Genomic DNA, 17474 nt, shown 5'->3' with positions numbered 1-17474 from the left:
TATGTGCACTTTTGTCATTCTGTTACCGTTTCTGTTTGTGTTTTTCCTTCTTGTTCATCTACTATCCAAGATTAATGCATCATTTTTATTCGCGATAGGTCCTTTGTTCTTTTGTCCCACTGCTCAGCATCGTGTTCGTTTATGTGGTTTTGTTTTTCGCTCTCCTTCACGTGTTTAAGTGTATGTAAATAAGGTTTCGCATTACTGGCCAGAAATGTGTAGTGTAATTAATAAATAAAATCATATTTGCCAAATATAACATTTAACAAGGTAAATTTATTTGATGAGAATGGAAAGAAACTTGTCTAGAAGTGTATTAGTTCTCTCGATACGTTTCCATTTGAATGATTGTTGCTTAGCCCCTGTTAGTATGCAATTATAATTTTTGAATGATATTTTAATTCATGTTCATGACCAAATTTTATAAATACTTTGGCACTGGCTAGACTAGTACTAGCCTAGAATTTTGCGTCCAGCCAAAAAATACCAAATTATCGATTTATGTAATTAATTGCATATCTCCAGGCGCCTAGATGCCTCTAAATTCAACTCTACAACATGAATCAAAATAAAATTTATTAAACAGACAGCAAAACCGTTTTTTGTGATATTCTTTTTAGAATAACATTATCGAAACCAAAAAACAAAAACATTTTTAATTAAAGTGAACAAGTTCAATTACAATACTGTTCTTCATTTTCTCGCCAACAAAACGATTGTTTCAATGATTCAGAAAATACACACGGCGGGAGTTCCCACCCTTATCATTGGAAGCTGACCTGTAGTTAGCCCTCTTTGCACACTTCTTATCATCGGCCGTGCCATTCTTTACAGGAGATTTCTACGAGGAGAGATCTCGTACATAGACGTACTCTTTTGACTGCAATTTGAATTGCTCCGAACTGTACAAAGTAAAGAGTATTATCACCAGTTCTATTTATTCTGCAGCTGTGTTTTACCTGGTGCATAAAAGAAATATCTGCAAAACACATGTTTAAAATGCGTAGTGCATATGTATTATTCTTCCTGATCGTCTGGTTGGCTGTAGCGAGCACCAATCTCTCTGGGCAAAAGAATGTTGATGGTAAGAAGAGATAGGAAACTTGCAACTAGAGGCTTCGGATGTAATACAATTTCTGTCCAATGTTTTCAGACGTTTTTCGGCACAATGGTTGCCTCTGCCCATGCAAACCGTTCGAGGAGAAAGAGTACTACATTCCCATAAGACGGGTAACGAATGTTTTAAAACAGTGCATTTTAGTGGATCCATTTTAATTGGTTTATTATATTCTTCTTAGACAAATAATTGGTTCGGTGCACTTGCATTTTGTCATAGTGTCGGAATGGAGATCGCCGAGGTGCTCAACGAAGCCGAAGCTAAAGCATTGCGCCAAGTGATAATCGAGGAAGAATCTGATAACGATATGGATTTCTTCTGGATTGGGGCGAATGATTTGGGCACACAGGGTGCCCGCCGTTGGGGACTAACCGGACGTCTGATAACGTACAGCAACTGGACAGCAGGCGAACCAAATAACGCTCTCTCCAGCGATGGCCGGGAACAGACGGAACGATGTGCAGCCATCGCAAAGGATACGCTCGAATGGAATGATTTTCAATGCACAGATAGTAAAAAATTCGTTTGTCAACAGTTTCGCGATGAGTGAAGTGCATCATCATTAAATAAAAGTCAAAAGAATGGTGTAGTTTTTCGTAACGGCTCTCAAGCCCGCTAATATTCACAAATAAATTGTCTCGGTTCATCATCACATGGCGCTGGCATCCATCGCATAGTATCACCTTGTATGTAAACACAGAACGGTACCGTTATATCGTTGCTTGGCACTGATGCTGGATTCCACTCGGGTTGTTTAGCTTCCTGGTCGGTTAGACCCCACCGAATGCCATTTCCTGCAAGATTGTTCGCACCAATCCAGTACGGTATTTGGCTTCTTGCCTGTGATCGTAAGTTGCGTCGAGTTTGTTCCAAGTGCAGCTGCAACAGTCGTCGATCGTTTGCATCCTTTATCGTTACAATGGACATACCGATCGAATTACAGTAGGCCACAGCGTCGAACCAATTAAGCTAAAATTTGGAAACGATAAGAGCATGAGAAATGCTTCAACGGTAACCGTGTGAAGGTACTTACACGCTCACTTGACACGGTATAAAGTTTTCCTCCTCGAGGATTTCCACATGGACAAATACAAAGCTTCTGGTGGATCATATCTGGAAAGTATTAAGATGATTTTACTGTAATGCACCAGTTTCTATTACACAAAAAAATCATGATTACCAAGAGCTGATATCAGTGTTTGGCTATATGAAGCAGCAATCATACTCAGCATAACCACTACAACTCCACAGATGTTTGGTTTGATCAACTTCATTTTTGAAGAACTATTATTGAATAATAATGGCGGTTTTTGATACCAATTTATTTTCAAAGTTTGTACTTCCAGGAAAGATTTCTATCGAATGTACTCTAACAAGTACAGAATCTTGCTGCTCTCTGATTGATAGACCTTGTTAGCCGTAAGCCCAAACATTACAGAGTGAGTAATTAATTTGAATACACAATCTCTTATCAATCCCCCTAGGGAAGCCATGCTTGAGCCTGTAGCAATCATTGCGATGATAATGTAATTTTACAAAACTGCTAGTAACTCGTTAATTGACCAGCAATTGGCAAAAAATAATTCCTTTTCGCCATTGATATGCAGTACTCGCTTCTTCGATATCAAGAACTAACGATAGTTCTTCAAATTTATTTTAAAACGGTTTTCACGACTCAAATTTGAACTTGGGATTAAAAGTAGCCCATCCGCTCCGGCGCCCGGAGCTATCGTTCCCAAACGCCACACGACCACCACTACAGCGCCAGCTGTCATATCTATCACTGCTGTCAAAAAGTGTTTGGTGTCGCTTTGGCTTGGCTTTGTGTTTTCCTGCACGAAGAAAACCATTGTAAAATAGTGCTAATTATTTGATAATTGTTCGCTGCACAGCATTGCAACATGTCGCAACGGTTTCCGGCGGCTAATGTGAATGCAGGTCCGGGTTCGCAGCGCTACCCAGCGTCACCGGGCCCAAACAATCAGTCCCCGGTGATGCGCCCGTACGGACCGGGAAGCAATTTTTCGGTAAGATACATATTTTAGTCTTCTTTTGTAGCTTGAGCTGATTAAACAACGTTTCTAAAACTTAATTTCGTGCATTATTCCAGCCAAGAGCGTACACACCACCACCACAGATGGGAGGAGGTGGTGGACCTGCTCAGAACCAACACCAACGCCCGATGCAACCCGGTTTTCAGGGTGGAAGTATGCGGGGTTCGCCAATGTCTGGGTCTTCCGGAGGGAAGCGTAGTTCCGAAAGTCGGGCCGCAATGAATCAAGCTCAGCAGAAAAAGTAAGTGATGGAATGGAAACGGTTCTAACGGATTGGATGGCTTTCAATACCGGTGTTCTCTACATTTCAGTGATTATTCGGTGAAAAAGAAGAAAAAACTGGCCGATAAAATTCTTCCACAAAAAGTTCGTGATCTCGTCCCCGAATCGCAAGCCTACATGGATTTGCTTGCCTTTGAGCGTAAGCTGGATGCCACCATTATGCGCAAACGGTTGGACATTCAGGAAGCGTTGAAGCGTCCGATGAAACAGAAGCGCAAGCTGCGTATCTTCATCTCCAACACATTCTATCCAAGTAAGGACGGTAGCGATGGTGATGCTAATCCAGACGGTTCCGTAGCGTCGTGGGAACTGCGCGTTGAGGGTCGCCTGCTGGAGGATAACAAGTCCGATCCTACCAAGATAAAGCGTAAATTTTCCAGCTTCTTCAAATCGCTCGTCATCGAGCTGGACAAGGATCTGTACGGTCCGGATAATCATCTGGTCGAATGGCACCGTACACACTCGACACAGGAAACGGATGGATTCCAGGTAAAGCGCCCCGGGGATCGAAATGTACGCTGCACCATTTTACTGCTGCTCGATTACCAGCCGTTGCAGTTTAAGCTTGATCCACGTCTTGCCCGTCTGCTGGGAGTGCACACACAAACTCGCCCGGTTATCATTTCCGCATTGTGGCAGTACATCAAAACGCACAAGCTTCAGGATGCACACGAGCGAGAGTACATTGCGTGTGACAAGTATTTGGAACAGATATTCGGCTGTCCACGCATGAAGTTTGCAGAAATTCCACAACGGCTAAATCCGCTATTGCACCCACCAGATCCAATTGTGATCAATCACGTGATTACGGTCGAGGGTGGGCTGGAAAATAAACAGACCGCCTGCTACGACATCGACGTGGAGGTGGACGACACGCTCAAAAATCAAATGAACACGTTCCTGCTCAGCACGGCAAGCCAGCAGGAAATACAGACGCTCGATGGTAAGATCCACGATACGGTCGAGACGATCAATCAGCTAAAAACGAATCGCGAGTTCTTCCTAAGCTTCGCCAAGGATCCACAAACGTTCATACAGAAGTGGATCGTGTCGCAAACGCGCGACCTAAAGGCGATGACCGACATCGTCGGCAACCCGGAGGAAGAACGGCGGGCCGAATTTTACCACCAGCCCTGGACACAGGAGGCGGTTTCGAGATACTTCTTTACCAAGGTAAACCAGAAGCGGGCCGAACTGGAACAGGCGCTCGGTATCCGTAATTCATAACGCGGCCGGGGTTTTCGGCCAGCAGGCAGCAACAATCGTGTGAACGTGATTTCCAAGTTTTGTATTGTCCGTATATTCAATTTTATTATTATACTAAGACGCTAACATACAGAACCAGGCCAACACATCCGTGGTCGCCGGAGGTGTTTCATCTATATCTGCAATCAGTTTGACGCTAAATTTACGAACCGTTCTCGTAATTTAATGAAAATAAATACTCTAGGAGTGTGAAAACATTCCGCAGACACGTGTCACGCAGTAGTTGATGCCGAGTCAAACAGTGAAAGAAATCAAGAAGAAAAAGGCTTGGCAAAGGTTTAAAATTGGTTCAAACTAAATCGAAGCGATAATTCTGATTTGCAGTCCCGGATTTCTGATTTCAAATCTTGAATGACTGTTCCAATATCTTAAATCTCTGATATAGGAATTTAAGATCTGACCCAGGATCTATTGAACTTCTTAAAAAGGAGTTAATGTGATGAAGATGCTTGGAAAAAGCACTTTTTTTATTTATTCAATTGCAATCCTACGCCTCACTGCCGTATGGTATGTAAAATGCATTACTGGCAACAAAAAAGGCACTTCTACCGTAACAAATCCGAAATTGAATCTCGTTCAGGCCGTTACCTCGTACGCAGGAATGACTATCCAAACAGAGGCGGATCTTGCTATTAGTGGATTGTGCGTGGAGCCTCCGGCTTCGAGCAAAAGCACTAAAGGAGTCGACAAGCAGCTCCGCTTAGAACCTCAGATTCCGCCACTGTATACAAATACATACAAGCAATCTAAGTTAAAGAAGCAAATAATCGCAACATAAGACAGGTTCTTGAGAGTGTCCCACCAAAGAAGAAGAAGAAGAAGAAAACTGGTAAGAAATAGAGCTTCCGATTCGCATTTCGACCCAAGTATTCCTGATCGTAACCCCCATCGAGACGCCCTTCAGTCTCGATTTCAGGATAACTGGGACTCATTTTCACTGCTCATAGCGTTTGAATAGAACAATGCAACAATAAAGAATATCTATTTACTTATTTCGTTAAATATTGACAACTTTGTTATCTGGGCAGTTTGAAATAGTAAAGAAGTTCAATAGTAGAGTAGTAGAGTAAAGCTTTGTCGGGATCTGGGCTAGAATCTGCAGCGGAATCATGTGTTTTCAAATACTTTTTGAAGCATTATTTGTGGAGACGCCTGGTCTTTCACTACAAAGTCGGCAAGATCGCTGCCTTAAAATATTTAATTTACTAAAGTAAAATGCGAATCAAAATAAGGAAAATTTATGGCCTAGTACACAGTGGTGGAGTAAGCTTTTCAAGCCCTAAGCTGAGCCCTCTATCACATTGAATTTAATTTTGGTAAGCTTCCGATTTTTGCTACCCATGTGAAACCATGTAATCGGATTTATAACTAACTTTCCCTATACTTAATATTTTAATGATGGTAGAACATTGATCTAAACAAGTCAAAAACTGCAGAGAAATTGATCGATCTTAGAATTGGTTTGAGCTATTCCACAAAAAAAAGAGCGGCCCTAAGACGCATCCTACGGAATTCTGCACGCCTCGATCTGAAGGAAAAAGTATACTTTCCGTAATAACTGGGTGGTGATGGATGGATCGGGTTGGGATATTCCACAAAAAGACGCGCTACTCAAAGACGCATCCAACGATATTTGGAACGCTCCGATTGGACCGACAATGAGCGAGTTTCGTCGATTTTCCACAGGTTAAGGGGAAGGAGGCCCACTGAAGGTGCGGTTCACAACCAATGGAAAGGACGTCACATCCTGCTTGTTCCAGGAATGGCATTGTGATTTATATTTATAGTAATTTATAGTACAAGGAGACTCCGAATAGTTAACACATGCATTTAAAAGTACCTCAAATTGCTGGTGTAGTGGTGTCGTTATCTACTCGAAGCATGCGCTGAAAAAAGGAACGTTTAGGGATTCTGGGAGTATCCTAAGGGGCCAACCTAAGTGTGCCATATAGTACCGCCGGATCGTAATTTTCTAGATCAATTTGAAAAGGAAAATCGATCTAACTAATGCCATGGTCAAAGTCAGGAATGAATTGATGAAATAGGCGATCTTTTGACAGAAAAAAGATCAAAAAATAATTTTTTGTCACTTTTGACTTAAGTGTCATACGGCCAAAAGACTGCAAGATGACGAGGCAAAGATTGGATGTAAAGAAAACTATTTAACTTGATTGGTTACATTATTTTTGACCGTTTAATTGTAACATCTATCAGAAAAAAGATTTTTTTTAGTGCATACGTTTTTTTATTTAAGAAGCAGCAGGAGATGTATGAGCCAAGATTGATCTGCCATACAGTGATGAATTGTATTCATGATTCCATAAAAATAAATGCTTACCAAAATGAGTAAAGGTGCTGTGAATTCGAAAAAAAATTAAGAATAATTTTGTCCGCGCCTATTGATAGGCAAACCACGCATCGTGAGCTTTACGATCACCAATACAATTAGTTTGTTCATGAAACGATAATACGTTCATGAAACAGAATCAAACCTATCACAATAAAGCAACCTAAATAAATCTTCAACACCATTTGTACAAACCTCTTTACTTTTACAGAAATGCGATAGTATTGCAGTACTGCGCGAGTGAACTGAAAAAAATGATCACAGCTGTATCCTCTATTTTAAATTTGATTTTACCGTCCAGGGCAGCCTTGTGCTATGTTCAGAATGGGTTTGTTGTGCGTTGTGCGTGCAGCTGTTTATAAGATGATACTTAATAAATTAGTCTGATCTCCGAAAATTTGTGTAAAATATCAGTTTGTAAAATAAAATTTGTGTAAAATGTCAATGTCCAGGTAGAGAAAATGTGTGTGCTTTCGTACTACATTATAAAATCTTGATAAATAAGCAGTATAAAATAACCAAATTAAAGATATCTCTGGTATCTATCATAAAATTGTAGCCGCAATCTATATGCTTTGTCAATCACGTCTGTCCAAAACGTCATCTTGTGCGATTTCATAGATGTTCAAGATCATAGTGCAAGTCTCTTTGGTGGCAGCTGCACAGAACTGAGTTAGAACTGTTCCTCACAGTTTCATATCTAAACCGCTCTACAACCTCTAGTCTGATTGAACTTGTCAGTTTTTGTAAGCAAAAATAGAATGCCGGATTCCATACTGATCGACGTTCTTTACACTGATGTCAAGATGGCCTTTGACTCAGTATCTCAGAATCCAAGCTGGTTGCGAAACTACGTAAACTTGGTTCCTCGGAACGTATGATTAATTGTACCACCAAATTGTATCCATCCGGTCAATCATACCGCGTTATGCTTGAAGGCAGCAGACTAGACACCGTTAATGGTGACCGGTGACTCAAAAAATCACATTTTCTTCAAGTTTTTTTTTTACTGCTCAACTTTGTTTTCACAAAAACATACTTTTAATCTTGTTTCCTTCGTCATTACGCACATCATTTCCTGATTCCGCTGTCTACGCCTTAATGGTTTTCTTAGGATAAAAACCACTTGCTTTGCTTGGGATATGCCTTAAACATTTCGTTTTTAGCTTTTCCAGAGCAATTTATTCTTTTGTGCCCACAATTGCAACCATAGTCTGCTTTTTTCTTTTCTTACAGCGAAGGTCATACTTGATTCTGTTGCTTCTCCATCGTGTCATCTATCTATTACTTCGCTAGGAAGTTTCGATTTCAAAATTTCTAACGACAAAGTTTTCAAACCCGTGGCTAACTAATCGTAAGATTACGTAAGATCGATCTAATTTCATGTTTGTCAAATCAAACTCATGATGTATATAATCGATCCATCCCTTCGTTAGACTCCAAGAAAGCGAGTTGTTTCAACAGATAAAATATTCCTGCCACATCTTTCTTTCCAAACACATCTGCCAGCGTTGTACAAATAGCCCGAGGAGATGATTTCCCGCGAAAACATTCTAATTGCAAATCTGCGATCTTTTGGAATAATGATCGATTCGCATCTTACATTCTTCTGTTTCCGTTTCTCTATCTTCCCCACCTTTTGCATCTTTTCCGCGCCGGAATCTTCTTGAACTACCGGAGAGAAATCCAATCTTTTTCCAGATATTTAGCGATGCAGTGAAGCAACCCCAATTCTTCTAGGTATGCATCTATCCTAAAAGTCCATTTTGAAAAATTCGTTCCAATGAATCGAGCCCTTAGAGTAGGACAAATAAGCTGCAAGTTACCGTATCCGTTAACGTACCAGGTTAAGCCAGAAAGATCTGATGATCATGACGTTATATTGGTATGTGTTGTTTATTGGATTGGTGTTATCATAAGAAATTGTTTTTTTTAAGAGTAAATATGTGAAAATAAAAATAATAATTTGTTTATTCGCTAAAGAATTCGCCAGAAAGCAGTACGTGTTTTAGGATAATGGAGACGCCTGGTAGTTCACGGAACATTGTAATTGATTGATTTTGATATTAAGACATCAACACGGATGCATAAAAAGGACAAAGATTACGCAAATTTCAGACAATACGGCATTGGACCGTCATAATCAATTGTAAAATTACGCAAATTTCAACACTTTTATTATCTTAATACTTTTCTTTGCTATAGCGCCTAGCTTTCTCTATTAAAAAAATAAACTACAACTTGATCTATTCCTTCATCTTACTACAAAGATTCTGGGTTCTTCCTTTTCGCTGGCACATGCCACTACGAATAATACCATCTTTCACTATAAAGATAAATTTGCGGAATGCTGAAGCTTATGTACAACGTAAAACCTCAAACATCGACTACCGCGAACGATTTGTTTACCCTGTTTGGCCCTAACAATGGGCACAGCCTAAAATTCGCACCTTGATGCGATTTTCACGCTCGCCCTTAGCACACGGAACAGGCAACAATGTTCTCAACACTGAAACCAAGCTACCCTTTTGGTTGGAAAAAGTGCATCATAAATAAACAAATCTATTTAAAAAAAGCTACATTTTTGTTTATTACACTCATAGAGCGTGATTGCACGACTCAGGGCTTACGATTCGCGCACGATCGCAGTGGGAAGACAGGGTTGGATGAGTAATTTACAGGTGAACAATAAAACTAATGCACAAATACGATTCCTGAGCGCGATAAGGAAACACGCCAAGCAAGCTGGAAGATTGATGATGCTACATTTTCCTCACCGTTGTTACTCGGTGTACTATTGCGAAGGAACAAAATTGACACCTCCATTCGATGTTCTCACTCGTCGTCTTTCCGCGTACTGAGATTTGTATCGAAAGACTGGCCGGAAGAGATGCGTTTCAGCGGTCTCCAGGTCGGATGGTTCCTCGTTGATTGCTTCTCCTTGTACACCGGGTTGGTCGTCCACTGGAGATTCGCGCTTGTGTCGATGCTCTGATGCCCCATGTCGTACATGCGATCCGTGATGCTCGTGTGCCTGATGGTCTCCACCATCTTCATCGTCTTCATCTGTGTCTCCCAGAATTGCATCCTCATTGTCTACAGGATGCTCATCGTCATCGTCATCTTCCTCGTGGTGATCGTGTCCAGCTTTGAGCGATTCCTCGTACTGTCTATCGTCCTCGATCATTTCCGCAATACTTTCTTCATCCCAAACATCCATACAGTCGATGGCATAGCTGCTACAGACCGTACCGAACAGCATAAGTACAAGCACAACCGACACCTAGGACAGCACGAAACACGATAGGTAAGATCACTTGCAGAACCATCACAATCACTTCCCAATCTTTACAATACTTACAATCTTCATTTTAAACGCAATCTTATAACACAATTATATCCGGAATTTCGTACACTTCCCCAAAGCAACGGCACCCTTCAATGGTAAAGATCTCACTTTCGCGCCACAACTTCCACACCGGTTCAAACTTTACACCTTTCTGCTGATCGGCGATTGATAAGCGCGGCCATTTATACGACAATCTCCGTCAGCACGCTAATTGACAACGCCGGCACTCACCGTTGCAGTGCAAACAAAGCACCCTTGATAGCACACCAAACTATGACGTCGGACGAAACCTCGAGATCGGTCGGTCTGACAATGCTCTCGTATGTCTCGCGATAGACACGTAGGACCCCCGTGAGTAAACATAAGTGCCCGTGATTCTGTAAGCCGCAAACAGCGATCGATTGATGACGCTAGCTAGACTGGCCGGAACTGGTTTAGGTGCCAGCGATTCAACGATTCGCTAGAACACGAGCATCGCCAATGTCGTCATAATAAAGATATTACTCCGACTGTGTTGGAGCAGAGCGTAGCGTGAGTCTGATGGGATAGGTCAGGCTCATTAGAGGACACAGTTTGCTGTGAAATCTCTGCTAGTGATGGTAAGGAACGATTTGCGCACTCGCGTTTTTTGTAGGCCACATGCGTATTTGCGTACCCAATTGAAGCGTTCTGAGTAATGGGTTGGTTTTCCGCGTAAAACTTTAATCAGTAAAGTTAACAAACTGGGATTAAATAAGTTCCGGTAGACAAAAGGTGTATTGGTTGGTCATAAGGTAAACATGCATATCTTGTCATTTCTCTTCGCACTGTACAGTACTGAACCCGGTTGGGTCGAGATAATTTTAACCCAAGCACTTGACATATAGTCACGTAATCAGGCAGGATGGAGGAAGATCCACGCAAAGAAATTTGCAAATAGACACACTTTTGAAAGACTTTTGCACCAGTTTGATAAGATCAACAAGACTTTGAGAAGTTAGGAGATCAGATTACTCAGCAATACTCTAGCAAAGATCCAGTCAGCATACAAAACAACGCTTTCAAGTAGGGTGTATTGGAGAAGTTTTTTTAATAACCGTAGAGTCGCTGTGGGGCGTTAAGTTAAGCTTTCTATTATACCGTACTATTATACCGTTAGTTGCTCAAACAGCGAAACACGGTGGTGCCAGGACCTGTCACAGTACATAAGAATAGAACAATTTTGTGACGGGTAGGACATACGAAATTACTTAACACACAACAAAAAAGGTAGGGCGAAAGGAAGCGCCAGAATTCACACGACAGTACCGGGGTTCAAATCCCATCCGGACCGTTCCCCCGTAGTGAGGACTGACTATCCAAGTACTTAGTATCAGCAGTTCTAATACCTAGTTGACTGGTAGGATGGGTCAGAGGTCTTTGAGCCAAGAATGAGAAGAAAATCAGGAAAAAGACAAAATGAATATCGTAACATGAACACATAAAAATGACACTGGGGGCGGCCCGGTGGTGTAGGCGACAGCGGCACCGGTCTTCAAACGGCAGGACCGGAGTTCAAATCCCTTCCGGACCGTCCACCCGTAGTGAGCACTAACTAACCAATTACGTATTATCGGCAGTCTACAAAGTCATTTTTCGATGGTCGGCATGACCTTAGAGGTCCTTAAGCCAAGAAGAAGAAGATTGTCACTTAGAACCAGTACCAATAATAATGATACGTTTTAAATCATGATTAATTTGGGTTATCATTCTGACTGATCGTTAGAACTGTCTGCTTTGCTCTGCAAATCGCTTCAAATGGCGACATAACTGAGGGGTACATCAACTTCAACACAGGAAACTTCTGTCCTCCTTCCATGTTAATTCTAATCGTTTCAACGATTTCTATTTCCATTCCCCCATTATTTATTTATCTTCCCTCCCTAATGTTTACACGTCCACTAGCGGTTGATTTTTATAAAGATATCAATCGATTCCGGAGCATAACAAACATAAAATTCATTGTAAGACAGGGTGTATGGGGCATGTTTCCTCACTGTCCCAAAATCGTGTAACATGATCCGGTATCGTTCGCCTTCGAACATTACTGTGGCGCCGTTATCGCCTCCAAAGACGTGCCGGCCGGTGAACCATTCATGGATTAAAAACCCCAGCAAACAAACACTTTGATTCTTCACCTCGAGTCGAAGCACCACATGGGGCAAGGAAGCCAATTAAGCTTTCTTGCTAAATAAAAATCTACCCACTTGCGAGCGGTCTTCCGGAATTGAAGCGGATGTAGGCATGCATGCATGTAGGAATATTTCTTGGTACTTTTTCATTTTCTTTTTTAGTTCCTCCTCAGTTTGACATCCTCCTTCTCGCTGATTGTCAACCACATTAGGAGCTCTTGGAGCTCTTGGTGTTTCAGATGAACCTTCTTAAGGGAAATGAAATACGAAGTGCGCTGAAACTCATTCCTACCCGGGGTGAAATAGTTCTCGTCGTCCATCGCCAACGACTCATCGACGCATTTCGCCGGGAATGTCGTGTTCATCATCTTAACCATCCGAAGTGGTCGCGACTTCCGCTTCCTGCCATGCATGTTCTTGTTCAGCAGGTACCATTTCACTGTTTGGCCGGTTGCGCCCGAACCCTCGGCAGAGCGCACTCAGCGATGTATCCCCTTTTCCTACGGTATTCCTCTTCAGCTTCCTTTGCAGCTTCGAAACCGAGCTATCTTTGGACGACCTGATTGTCATTCTACAATACCAAGATGTAGATGCCGTAACGTGCGTATGCAGCGTCCACAAAGTACTGCGCGATATCCGTTTTCGATGCAGCGGGGATTGCCGTTATTTGATCGTACGTATACGAACAGAGTTCTTTCACAATTTCTGTCTTCACGGTTAGAGTTCCACTGATAGAGCTGTCAAATTTTGTCCGCTGACTCATGAGTTAATATGCTTCTTGCTGCATATTTTGCTCCACCGGTGCGGATGAAGATAAAGCCATAAAAAGTCGAAAATTTTGGTTCATTTTTTCATAGTACAAACACTTCTACTAACGTTTTACATTTTCCGCTAAACTTAAAAACATATCTGTTTTTGGTTGTTTTGAATGCTTTATTAAACTTCCATCGACTATGTTCAATCTTTCCAACAAGTTATGTACTATTTCATTAGTGTCAAATACATGATAAAATATAAAATAAAACCTTTTAAAATAATAAAAAGTTTAAAACTTATGAAGCCTAATCGTGTCAATGCAAAAATTGCCAATAATTTTGAAATTCCACTCTGCACGTGAGTGGACAATTATGATCACATCTTCACCTTCTATCTTTGGTACTACATGATCCAGCCCCACAATCCTTCTGGCTTGTGACCAATCTTGAACAAACGTGCCACATACAAGGCACACTCTACTTCCAAACATAATGTTAGGATTGAGTTTATTTGCAATCAAGCACCCGAGTCCGACCGGTTAACACGTGTACGCGTTGTCCCGTTCAAATAAAGGTCTGGAAAAAACGCGACCCAACGTTTAGCGTTAAGGTTCGAATGGCCGAACTAAACAAACGACCACACGTACGCACCAAGCCGGACGTAAACAATTTAAATTTGCGTACCGCACCGAATTCTTCGAACCGATTGATAAAATGCGCTAAACAGCACGGCAATCAAGGTGAGAATTTGGCTGACAGAAGTCTGCAAATGTCTATCCATGTGGCTGGAGTTTTAATGGTCCGCTGTTTTGTTGACATCCCGAAGGCATGAAAATAAAACCAACCGCTCGGAGAAGGATGTCAGTGGGTTTAAAAATACTTTCATTAACGTGCTAGTGTTTCGTTTTTTTTTTTTTTTTTGGGTAACGTAGTACAACTCTGCACAATAGCGCGGCTGCTAATAAACTTAGCAATTTAACACATAGGGCAGGAATTTGGGACGAATGTTTCGGACGAGAAATTTCATAAAGTCTCCACCTACGACAATATTTGAAAGGATTCGATTAATACTATTTTTGAAATTAAAATATTTCTTATCGCTTGTCTTAACAAATTAACAATCGTATACAAAACCACTTATTCTACGTTTGAATTTCATCACGTGCAGCAGAACGCCATACGCCACATGGGTGCATCACAACAAAACAGAGCAAACATTAAATAATCGCCGCTGAAACCTGGCGCCTGACCAACACCAAACAATCGAACTGCAAGCAAAAGACATGGAAATCCCGTCCCCATGTACAGTGCACTAGCGCTGATGATTAATTCGCAGCTAAGTTCTAAATGGTTCGCCACGAGCGATGTTTCGCCAAGCGCGTGTGACACGGCGACCGCTTATCGGTTAGCGTTGATTTTGCGCACGAATCCGTTTGCTGGACTGTTTCTTCTTATAGCGAAACACCGGTATGAATATCTTGCGCCCGAGTGCATCAGAGTCCGTCGATGCATCGAGTTTTTGGCTGGTGGTTGTAGGATGTTGTGGTGCATTGGCGACCGGTGTGGACGATGGTAGCGTTTCGGTTAGAGCAATCGGGTAGAACAAGGCAACCAGTACCATGAGAAGTAGGACGTATGATGATAGCTAAAATTAACAAGAGTGAAATGGATTATACATGATGAAATACCTTGCCTCACTAAAAACAAGCTTACCGTAATCATTGTAGAATGTAGGAGCTTAATCACATCAACTTGATTTACTGCTTAACTCAGGATTCGAGTTAACAGGTGCGTCTGAGTCTGAACGAAATTGTTCGCTGATGGTGGGTTTTATCTTAAATACCAATCTCATCTGCTACCCCTCCATCAATGTAAAACATCCAAAACATCCTAAAGTTGAGGATGTCACAGTGTAGTGTGATTATGACATGTTACATTATGTAAAATCGATTGCATTCCATCGGCCGTGTTAATGATGTTATGCGAAATAACGTTCAAGTTGATTGAGCGCATTGATTCAACTTTGTTGGTAGACAACGGCATTTACCGACTAGTATTACATCTTAATTTGTGGCCTCTTGTTGGGGATAGGGAATTGACAATTTGGGTGGAATTTGTAACCGAAAGCTATCCACATTCTAGAGCTGTTGGGGTAAGACTGAACACAGCTACAGTATCGGAGGGGACGTTAATACGCAGACAACAGGTTGTATTGGTATGTATACTCCAAAGATATTAAGCAAGAAATAGTCATTTGTGAGCCTCAGCAAGGCTCAAGATAAATAGCGAAGTCATCGTTAAATTAGACATTTTTTCGTAAATTTTTAATTTATTCAACGGTCCTTGAAGCCGTGCTAAAGCATCTTAAAGCTATCTAATTTTAGAAGACAAAGAAATTGACCAGGACAGTGATGCTAACGAGTACACGAAAATTAAAAAATGAGGCACGTGTCAAATTCCACTCATAGCTATCAAACACAACATCAAATTCACGACACGGATGACTTCGGCATCATCGGACGGACATCTGAAGCGGTGTGCGAGGCGTATACCCGACTGAAGCGCGAGGCCAAAAGAATTGGATTGAGAATCAATGCGACGAAGACAAAATACCTGCTTGCGGTAGGCTGCTCTGACCGTGATGGACCCCGACTCGGAAGTAGAGTATCAGTTAACGGCGACAATCTTGAGGTGGTACAGAAATTCTGCTACAAAAACAACAACGTAAGCAGCGAAATCCGAAAGCGCATTATTCAGGGGAATCGTGCCTACTACGGACTCCACTAACTCCTGCGATCCAGAAGACTCCAACAACACACGAAATTCACACGATTTACCGCACCTTGATACGTCCGGTAGTCTTCTTTGGGTATCCAACTACGTGGTGTCGGGAAGAGTTTAGTAAACCATTCGATGGCCGGCGTGACCTTAGAGGTCGCTAAGCCAAGAAGAAGAATGCTAGTAGAGGACGCAAATACGCTCGCCATTTATAAACGGCTGGTGCTAAGGACTATCTTTGGCGGTGTGTGCGAGCAGGGCGTGTGGCGAAGGAAAACGAACCACTAGCTAGCTGAGCCTTTTGGCGGTGTTGATATCCTGATGGTAGTCAAAGCCAGAATACGATGGCTGGGGAACGTGGTGAGAATGCCGGACTCGTGCTCGTCAGCAATCCGTTCGGCACGAGGCGTAGAGGAGCACAGTGAGCACGTTGACTGGATCAAGTGGAGTCTAACCTGTCGGAGGTCGGATGCAGCCATGGATAGAGGACTGCAGCCCTAGACCGTGTTTCCTGGAGTTACTGGTGATATTCATTTCAGTATGCATTGCAGAATAAGACAATAGGGTACGCTATTTTTTCTACTCTGTATATTAAATACGTTTATTATACTTGAGAGCAACAGGTTTGTTTTTTTTTGTGTTTGTTTGTTTTCTTAGTTTACACACACAGTTTACAGATATATGTATGATAGCTTTATGCTGGCTGTCTGCAATTCTATTTCGTTGCTGGTAGTTGCGGCGTAAAGATATATGACTGTTACACTCCCTTCTAGCTAACCGATGTTTCCCGAATCGAAGCAAATACTGTGTCAAACAAGGTGCATGCTTTATACACCTTCAAACAGGAAACTGAGGTGTACAACAGTGAAAGCTACGCCAGTCATTAAAGCGGAAAGATGCATGAGATGCAATACTTAAAAACAAGGCTCTACTTTCGCTCTTCTGTATCTAAACCATCCCTTCTTTTTCTCATATGTGTCCTTGTGTGCGTATATAGCTAACAATCGGCAAAAATTTCCTCCCATTCCTTACAGCCATCGATAAAGCTCTCTTTCAGCTCAATACCGAAGAGTGTGTGTGGGTGTCCAAGCCAAGCAAAAGCTCGCATAGTTTTCCTTTTTTAAGATAAATATCAATTTTAACCCCGTAAACTTAAATTAAATCATTTTACACATTTATGCTTAAGAATATTGTAGTTCCAACAATGTGTGTGTTATACTATCGGTTGTCGATGCTCGTATATGATGCATTTTGTAGTATGTGTTTCATGTTACATTAGCTATTACTTATGACTAATAGTAATTAACAGCTAAGATTGACAGCCATTTGGCAAGGATTTGTCAATCCCTATCGCTTGCCCTCGTTCGTTACTGTCT

The 17474-nt window shown here is 41.7% G+C and overlaps 5 protein-coding genes across 5 annotated transcripts in view; 2 read left to right on the top strand and 3 right to left on the bottom strand.

Annotated features, from left to right (window-relative positions):
- LOC126563252 (biogenesis of lysosome-related organelles complex 1 subunit 2) overlaps positions 1-17474 on the bottom strand; it is a 271392-nt gene that overhangs the window by 42956 nt on the left and 210962 nt on the right. The window lies entirely within an intron of this gene.
- LOC126560869 (C-type lectin 37Db-like) lies at positions 1144-1671 on the top strand. Its single transcript, XM_050216819.1, has 2 exons — positions 1144-1230; positions 1299-1671. Exons 1-2 carry the CDS (start codon positions 1144-1146, stop codon positions 1665-1667), a joined length of 456 nt encoding a protein of 151 aa, XP_050072776.1. The 3' UTR covers positions 1668-1671.
- On the bottom strand, positions 1726-2230 carry LOC126563242 (uncharacterized). Its single transcript, XM_050219870.1, has 2 exons — positions 2151-2230; positions 1726-2086 (listed from the first exon to the last, which is right to left on the bottom strand). The coding sequence occupies exons 1-2, from the start codon at positions 2226-2228 to the stop codon at positions 1733-1735; spliced, it is 432 nt and encodes a 143-aa protein (XP_050075827.1). The 5' UTR covers positions 2229-2230; the 3' UTR covers positions 1726-1732.
- On the top strand, positions 2915-4683 carry LOC126562099 (brahma-associated protein of 60 kDa-like). Its single transcript, XM_050218518.1, has 3 exons — positions 2915-3144; positions 3228-3412; positions 3483-4683. The coding sequence occupies exons 1-3, from the start codon at positions 3019-3021 to the stop codon at positions 4678-4680; spliced, it is 1509 nt and encodes a 502-aa protein (XP_050074475.1). The 5' UTR covers positions 2915-3018; the 3' UTR covers positions 4681-4683.
- Positions 9861-10436, bottom strand: LOC126563473 (uncharacterized). The gene is made up of 2 exons (XM_050220118.1): positions 10428-10436; positions 9861-10349 (listed from the first exon to the last, which is right to left on the bottom strand). Exons 1-2 carry the CDS (start codon positions 10434-10436, stop codon positions 9861-9863), a joined length of 498 nt encoding a protein of 165 aa, XP_050076075.1.

The sequence above is a fragment of the Anopheles maculipalpis genome, chromosome 3RL, assembly GCF_943734695.1.
Source record: "Anopheles maculipalpis chromosome 3RL, idAnoMacuDA_375_x, whole genome shotgun sequence".
Classification (NCBI taxonomy): domain Eukaryota; kingdom Metazoa; phylum Arthropoda; class Insecta; order Diptera; family Culicidae; genus Anopheles; species Anopheles maculipalpis.
The sequence above is the reverse complement of the archived record's forward strand: the minus strand, read 5'-3'. Positions and strand labels throughout refer to the sequence as shown.